Source organism: Nelumbo nucifera, chromosome 1 (assembly GCF_055504915.1).
Source record: "Nelumbo nucifera cultivar China Antique chromosome 1, China Antique-T2T, whole genome shotgun sequence".
In the NCBI taxonomy this organism is placed as follows: Eukaryota; Viridiplantae; Streptophyta; class Magnoliopsida; order Proteales; family Nelumbonaceae; genus Nelumbo; species Nelumbo nucifera.
Window position 1 is genome coordinate 136,561,828 of NC_142649.1, and position 8,498 is coordinate 136,570,325.

Here is an 8,498-nt window from a genome sequence, read left to right on the forward strand (position 1 = left end):
ACCTGTCTCTAAACTGCCCCCATCTTCTCAAAACAAATAGAAACTCTTCCTATCATTTTGAACCTCCATACCTGCAAGGATGGCGAGTGGGTTCCTACACCATATCAATCCCAACCCTTATGAACTCTTTATTTTCTTTTTTTCGTCGTTTTTCTACATTTTACACCTCACCCATCTTAGATTTCCCAATTTTTTGGTCAATTTCAGCTTTGATGACCAGGGTGATTTCTGATATGTGCATGTGCATGCATGCACTAGGCGCACAGCAGCCGAAGACCCGGTCAAAGTGCAGAAGACCCAGTCATGTTAGCTCTTAGTTGGAATAAGCCTTAGCCATTCAGTTTTAATTCTGTTAGAATAGATAAGTCTTCAATTCTGTTCCTAGATAAGTGTATTATGTTTCCTAGATAAGTGCATTAGATAAGTCTTCAATTCTGTTCCTAGATAAATGCATTTTGTTTCCTAGATAAGTGCATTCTGTTTTTTTGTTGATAAGCTCCTAAGATTAAGGGGCAGTAGTTCCAATTTCTACTCCCAGTTTGTAGCACAATAAGGCTATAAATATAGCCTGAATGAATGGAGTTGGCATTGGCTTTTCTACATACAAACTCTCTCTCTCTCTTCTCCTTATTCTAGATCCTTCTCCCTCTTGTTAGATAATTTCAGCGTATCAATTCTGTTAGAATAGATAAGTCTTCAATTCTGTTCCTAGATAAGTGCATTCTGTTTCCTAGATAAGTGCATTAGATAAGTCTTCAATTCTGTTCCTAGATAAGTGCATTTTGTTTCCTAGATAAGTGCATTCTGTTTTTTTGTTGATAAGCTCCTAAGATTAAGGGGCAGTAGTTCCTATTTCTACTCCCAGTTTGTAGCACAATAAGGATATAAATATAGCCTGAATGAATGGAGTTGGCATTGGCTTTTCTACATACAAACTCTCTCTCTCTCTTCTCCTTATTCTAGATCCTTCTCCCTCTTGTTAGATAACTTCAGCGTATCAATTTCTCCCCCCCCCCCTCCCCCATTCCATTATTCTCAGCATGCAAGAACAATTAGACACTCCATTTCAATGAGTTTTGAAGCCCCATAACAAGAATACTAGTAAAATCAAGTTTTTATGATACTATGCATGAAAATGTTGAGGCTATGATTGTTATTTTCACAAATATAAGTATTAAGTGATAAGTAGCTCACCAAGCACGGCAACACAAATAAGTACTTAAAATAAGTATAAATGGTTTGAGAAAAGACCTCCCAAATACTATTAAGTACTTTGAACAAGCAACCATTTATTTTCCAAACATAGCCTAAGTACCAGAACTTAGCTCCAGTTTACAGATGTTAAAATTGGTTAAAGGAAACTAAGAGCCGTATCCAAAGTAATAATTTAACGAAATTGAATTGCATATTTTGCCAAAAAGTGGGCAACATTGTTGCCCAACCAAGAAATAAATTCCACTAAGCTCAAAGAATAATGCTTAATAAGAGTTAAACATGCAGTCATAACACAATAAACCAAAAGAATAACTACTAAGAGTACAAAACATAAAATTTCAGGGGGCTGAAATTCCACTTGCAGATTACCTATTTTTGGGTAAGAGAAAGTTATTTATTCATATAATTTTTTTGCAGAATGAGTTCTTGATATTTTGCTTTCATTCTTCAAGATTTTTGACTCAGACTTCTCAATTTGAGATATAGCCTTCTCTATGGCTTTCATCTTTCTACGGCTCTTTGATCTCTTCATTGGTATTGCCTTCTTTACCTTTCTGTAACATAAAAAATTAAATATAGAGCTCAGAAAAAGAACCGGGAAAAAAAAAAAGCACATCAAACAAGGGCCATCATCCAATGTTAATCATGGTTATCTGAACCCACATTCTCATGTTTGTCAGCATGAAAATTAGTACAACAAAAGTTTATGGAATTCTCATTCTAACTGATGAACTTTGAATAGGGAGAAAAAATCCGCCTAGAATAAAACTAAGAGTAGGTAGAACCTAAACATTTTTAATAGGACTAGTTTCACTTCTTACGAGTCAGAAGATATGTTTTCTCATATGTGACTAATTTGGATGCTACATTCAGTTCATTCTTTACCCAGACTAAAAAGGATGAGGGATGGAGTAACAAAGAATGATAAAAGCATAAATGCAACAAAAAAGCCTGTGTTGTGCACCCAGAAACTACAATGGTATCTATGGTTTCCAAATCCCAAAGGACGAGAATATGGCCTCAAGTAGTTTGGTTTGCCCACTGTCGTTGTCACAGAATTGTACCTAGTTGAGGTTCAGCTTCATCTTAGACCACCTACCATCCTCAGCCAAATTTCATAACAGGTGCACCAAGATAAAAACAAATATGAGTTAGAACTGACCTGTTAAGAACACCAGATGCTGGGTTTGTAGCTTTCGTCTCTGATGTGTCCATTGCTGCATTTAAATGATAGTTACAAAGATATCCATCACAATAAACCAATAAGTAGTAGCATGAGCAACCAGAGAGAAAATTAGGCAGAACATGCTTTCTTTTTAGAGATTATAGATACACCAAAATGCCAAAAATCAGGATGCAACAAATGCTGCTTTTAAATAACATTACCATATGAATCTTATATTTGCAATAAAAGATTATAAATATGGCTATTTCCCAAAAATTTTCAACTCCTAAAGGATGTAAATGAAGGAATGTTTACACACTCACCTGATAAGGTCAAATTTTTCTAGAAGTAGGTCACTTTTTTTTTTTTGATCAATAACACTTTCATTAATTCATCAGTAGAAAATTTACAAGTGGAAGATAAACACACTTATCTTCCAAGAGTCACAAAGAACTTCAAGAAATGAAAAAAGAAAAAACAAAGATACAAATACACTAACGTTACAGCTTAGCCCAAAACAAAGAATCCCTTTCTGCCCCTCGTTTTGCTAAACCGTCAGCTAGGGAATTAGCTGATCTTCTAATCCAACATGTCTTAACTTTCATCTCCCGCACCAACCATTTGAATTTCCTCTTCTCATTATTATACTTCCATAAATCATTTTGATCTTTAGTCAGCCACCCTATCACCACCTCTGAATCCCCTTCAATTATAAGTTTCTTGATGTTCAATTCCTTGGCTTTTCGGGCTCCTTCCATAACTGCACATATCTCAGCTCTAAGGAAGTCACCCACTCCAATTGGGCCTGAGAACATAGCAGAGGTCACTTTCAGTGCAAGATCTATATAAATAATACCTGAGACATATGTCCCAAATGCACACTGTCTTTACAATTAATTGGACACAATTTTGATCTTTTAGGTTCGCTATTATAGCTTTCTCCCTTTCAATTTGTCTTATCCTATTCTTTCCAGATACAACAAACACACAGACACAGTGAGAGGTCAAAGGACATAAAGCTCTGGAAAAGTCACACAACTACTATCTAAGTCAAACCACCAAGGAAGTTGTCTACCTGGAACAGAGTGAGACTGTGAGAGCCGCCAAAGGGAAGGGCTACCTACAGCTAGAGTGAGAGATGTCAAGGTCCTCGAGGATGAAGACACCGAGACGTCAGCTGCGGATGTATGGTGGTATATTACAGTTCTAAATGGTAAAAGTGCTTTGCATGACACTTTCCTATAGTCTTAAGGTTTGGCATATTGGTGAAGCACGTAACAAATTATGATAAGCAACAGGACATGTAATAATCTCATAAATTTACCAAAAAAAGAACACTTCATAAAATTTGTTTAAATAGCTCTTCAATTTAGACTTCATATCCTCTTTCTTGATCTTTTCACCAAATCTCAGTGCTTTTCTTTGGAAGAGGCCCAACGGCTAAAAGAGCTGTATACCACTTATAGACCCAACATAGTTAAACAGTCATAGAGGAAATCCCTATTTTTGAATGATCTGAACTCATTGAGAACAAAATACTAGTCCATCAAAAATTTACTGACATCCACACAAAGGTGCACACCAAAAGGCCTTTCAAGGTTATCACATATAGTTGCTCTCCTTCCAGACAGCCCAACAGATTGCAAAAGGAACTGCAGAGTACAGAGAAAATTATAGCGCCCCTACTACCAATCTAAGCAGAGGGCCATAAGAGGATATATCTCTCAATGAATAATAGCAGGAGCAAGAGATATCATAATATAAAACTAACAAACTCTCATAGATACAAAGGTGACGGATATTAAATATGAATCATTTACATTAGTGTGTAAATTATAGACAGTAGATATTAAGGGAAGATATTGCATGAAAAGCCTATAAGCAAATAGGTTGTCCCCAAAGCAGGTCCTAGTATAATGGGCATCGGAAGTTGATCCTTAGAGTTGGATGAATACTGTGGTTAGGATTCAATTTCATTGTTACGTATATGATTTTGTATAGGTCTACATATGGAGGTGCCTTGTGCCAACAATGCCCAACTTATTGGTGAAGGAATGTGTTTTCTATTGATAAAAAAAAAAAGGAATGTGTTTTCTAAGCCATCTTTGCACATCAGAAGAAACTTAGAGCTTATATATCATCGTTGGTTACCGGATAATTTGAAACTTTCCTAGGACGATATACCAAACCAGAGAAATTTTGAAGGTACTTACCTACTCGACTGCGACTCAAGAGAGCTTGAATTGGAATGTATACGAACTCTAATTCAAGTTTTTCAAGCACGTCTATTGCAAAAGAATCCTACTATAAAACGTTAAGCCTTTTCAACATAAACGAACGAAACCACCTTGCAATCTGAATAGGATTGCACTTTAAGATGAATTCACAAATTCAAATCAAGAAAAATAATGTAAATTGGATGCACTAAATAAAACTTCAGAATGAGAAAGTATGCACCTTGAGGGAGATCTCCAGATGCATCCGCTGAGAAGTCCATTGGAGCAGCACCATTTTTCTCCTTCTTGTTTTTGTTCTTAGCCATGACGTCCTACCGAAAAGTATGGCCTTTCAGAGATTTTAACTAATTCTGCAACAAACCCTACACAGCTTTTGCAGGTTGAGAAGCGAGGTGGAGAAAGGAAAAATCCTAACTTCCAAAGTTAGCGAAGTTGGGGAGTTTGGGAATCAGGAGTCCTAGGTCAAAGCCTTCAAGACCGACTAACCAAAAAGAAAAGGGTTTTAGTTCAAGCCTTCAAGGAGACAGACACGAATAGGTGCAGCTTCTACAGTTGGCAGCCTTAAAAAAGACAGACAAGAATAGGTGCAGCTTCTACAGTTGGCCGGTTGGATCGGGTCATGGCCGATTTAACCTAACCAACCCAACCTTAATATCATAATTCACAAATCACAATTACTTTGGGGGATTAAAAGTAATATAAAAATGCTGAGAATTTGGGCCCGTTTTGTTCGTGGGAGTAGTAGGGTCTGGATCGGAATCGGAATGGCCCATTCCGACAATCCGATTCCAACCGTTTGGTTGGGCAGTATCATCTCATTCCCATAGCATTTCTCATTTAAAGGAATGTCCATTCTCTTCTCTCCCCTTTTTTGGGAATGATATCTTATTCCAGTTTATTTCAATTCATGTCTACCAAATACGCTGTGAGAATAGATCATTTAGATTGTGATTTTGATCCCAATTTCTATTCTGAATTTGGAAGCAAACCAAATAGCCCCTTGATATAAATTATAAAATTTAGGAGAACTATTTATTGGAATTTTATTTATCAACTGATAAACTGACATTTAATGCATAATAAATATTCTTACTTATTTTGACCAAGGTTCAAAGTATTGACACGTATCGACCCGTATTAGTCGATACGTATCGTTCAAGGTGTGGAGGAGATCTAAACCAGCCCCCCTGAACCTGTTTCGAAAAAAATAAATAAAATATAAAGAAAAGGGTATTGATTCACCCGATACATCCATACCGGCGTATCAGGCATATTGATATTTTGAACCTTAATTATGACTAGTATGTAATATCAATAACTTAAGACCTTAAATGGATATTTTGCCAAAAAATAAAAAATAAGTTAAGTTAAAGTTTAAAAAATATTGGCAAGTTTATGATCAAATCATCAAACTATGAAACCAACAAGTTTGTAGTGGTGTTGGATAATTACTAGGGATGATCATGGGTTGGGTAATGTTGGGCTTGGGTCTGGTTTTTATAAGGTATCAACAATATTAAGGCCTATCCAAGACCAGCCTGGTCTCGAGCCAGGTATTAATTAAAGCTAAAATTTTAATTTAGCTTTATGTTCAAAGTTATAAAAAAACACACACATACACACATTTTAAAAGTTATTATATATGTATTAATATACATACCTTATATATCATGTATGTTATATATACATGCTATACATACTACATTTATATAGGGTGTCAATTGACCGGTTTTGGTTTGGATCCAATTCGATTCAAACCTTATAAAATCCGATTTGGATGGTCCATTATAATTATTGGATTGTGCCAATCTAAAATAAATTGGTCCATATTCTTATTGGTTTGAATTAGACCTAAACCAAATTTTCAATAATCAGATCATGAGGGCAAACCCTTGTCCAATTTGAAATCAATCAAAACTGAAAACAACATAAAATTATAAAAGTACTTTTATAAAAGTGATTTTATGAAAAGCATTTTTACAAAAGCACTTTCATAAAAATACTTTTACGAAAGCATTTTTACAAAAGTACTTTTATAAAAGCACTTTTACAGAAGTAGTTTTATAAAAGCACTTTTACAGAAGTAGTTTTATAAAAGCACTTTTACAAAATCACTTTAATAAAAGCACTTTTACAAAAGTACTTTTACATAAAAACACTTATGAAATCACTTTTACAAAAAAACTTTTATGGAAGTACTTTTACGAAAGCACTTTTATAAAAACACTTATGAAAGCACTTTTATGGAAGCACTTTTAGAAAATCACTTTTATGAAAGCACTTTTACAAAAACACTTCTACGAAAGTACTTTTATAAAAGTCTATGGAATTACTTATCGAAAAGTGCTTTTACATCCGAAGTACTTTCAATAAAGTGCTTTTGTAAAAGCACTTTTATGAAAAAATTTTTATCAAAGTACTTTTACAAAAGTGCTTTTTAAATGCTAAAAGTGCTTTTATATAATTTTTGATAGGGTAAATTTCTTAAAGTACCGTTATTGTTTACAAAATTGATTAAGTATACCCTTACTGTTTCACTATTGTTTAACGCTAAACCTAATGTTTCTGACAATTGGCTAGCTCTACCCCTACCGTTAGCATCTGTTAATGCTCCGACACGATCTGTGCACATGTGACCCCACATGACCTATAATTTTTTTTCAAAACCCAACATTACCCTTCTCTCTCTCTCTCTCTCTCTCTCAATCCCTTCCCCTATTCCATCACCACCATTGCAACTCATCTGTTGATGGATTCAAATTCATCAAAAGTTCCTCCTTGTTTTGATTCTAGAGGCCACAGGCCTCTCGATGGTGTTCTCTGTATTTAGAATATGGTTGTTCCAAACCCACCCAAATCGGTGTCCGCCTTGCAGAATTCTTGGCTGTAGAAAATTATCCACCCAGGTAAGAAACCCAAGTGTAAGTGCTATTTTCTCTTAATATTTTTCCGATTTTTTGTTGGTAATTTTAGATTTTTCTATTCTGTGATTTGTGGTGCAAAACCGAAATCGAAACCTGATGGGGTTCGAGGCATTACTGTACTCTGTGCTGGGTGAGAAGAAAATGATAGCTCGAATAGCTTAGACTATTCTGGCGCAGCAACAACAGTTGTGTTGCTTTTGTCGTGAGGACTCACCATTGCTTTTGTACCTGAACCAATGAGGTGGAGATGTGAGGAGATGGGAGTAAATTTTTTCCCAATATGGGCTGTGGAAATCTTTACACCCAAAGATAGTGTGGGCGGAGATCCGTTGCTTCTGTACCTGAATGCACGAAGCAGTATGCTTGTAGATGGTAGAATGTAAAGAACTTGAATCCTTACTTGAATTGATGAACAATTTTACATCTCTTGAAATCTTACACATGGATATCCTCGATTGATGAGCTTCCCTGGTGGGGGGTTGCCTATCAACAGCCTAAGAGTACATACAATCAGCGGATGCAATGAGAAGAATGAGGAAATCCTTCCAATAGGTGTTAGATTACACAAACTTACGTGTCTTCAAAGATTGACCATCAAGGACTTTTCTGGCATCAAGTCCTTTCTAGAGGAGGTGGAGGATTGACAGTTGCTGCAACTATTCAATATTCAATGCTCTACAATTTTCAGAGACTGGAAGTCCTACCATCGATGTGGTTTAGTACACTTACATCTCTTATATCATTGGTAATGTGTAGGTTGTTGAAGGTGGAGACATCGACACAGACTGAAAATAGGATTTAGATTGGAGAAGGCATTGAAGAAAGGGGGGGGGGAGGAGTGGTCTCTAAAATGGAGGACGAAGCCAAAATTAGTGAGAATGCACTTCGAGGTGTTAATGGAAGGATGGGATTTAATAGAAGGGTAAAATTTCATCACCCCAAAAGAAAAGAAAACTA

The 8,498-nt window shown here is 35.8% G+C and overlaps 1 protein-coding gene across 1 annotated transcript; it reads right to left on the reverse strand.

The window, feature by feature from the left end:
- Window positions 1–1,373: 1,373 nt before the first annotated feature.
- On the reverse strand, window positions 1,374–5,155 carry LOC104612606 (uncharacterized). The gene is made up of 3 exons (XM_010280082.3): window positions 4,838–5,155; window positions 2,378–2,432; window positions 1,374–1,769 (listed from the first exon to the last, which is right to left on the reverse strand). Exons 1-3 carry the CDS (start codon window positions 4,920–4,922, stop codon window positions 1,610–1,612), a joined length of 300 nt encoding a protein of 99 aa, XP_010278384.1. The 5' UTR covers window positions 4,923–5,155; the 3' UTR covers window positions 1,374–1,609.
- Between the last annotated feature and the right edge of the window lie 3,343 nt (window positions 5,156–8,498).

Coding starts and splice junctions, on each gene's coding strand:
- LOC104612606 (XM_010280082.3), bottom strand. CDS start 4,922: ATGGCTAAGAACAAAAACAAGAAGGAGAAAAATGGTGCTGCTCCAATG. Junction 2,433..4,837: donor ATCTGGAGATCTCCCTCAAG/GTGCATACTTTC, acceptor ATTTAAATGCAG/CAATGGACACATCAGAGACG. Junction 1,770..2,377: donor GCATCTGGTGTTCTTAACAG/GTCAGTTCTAAC, acceptor TTTATGTTACAG/AAAGGTAAAGAAGGCAATAC.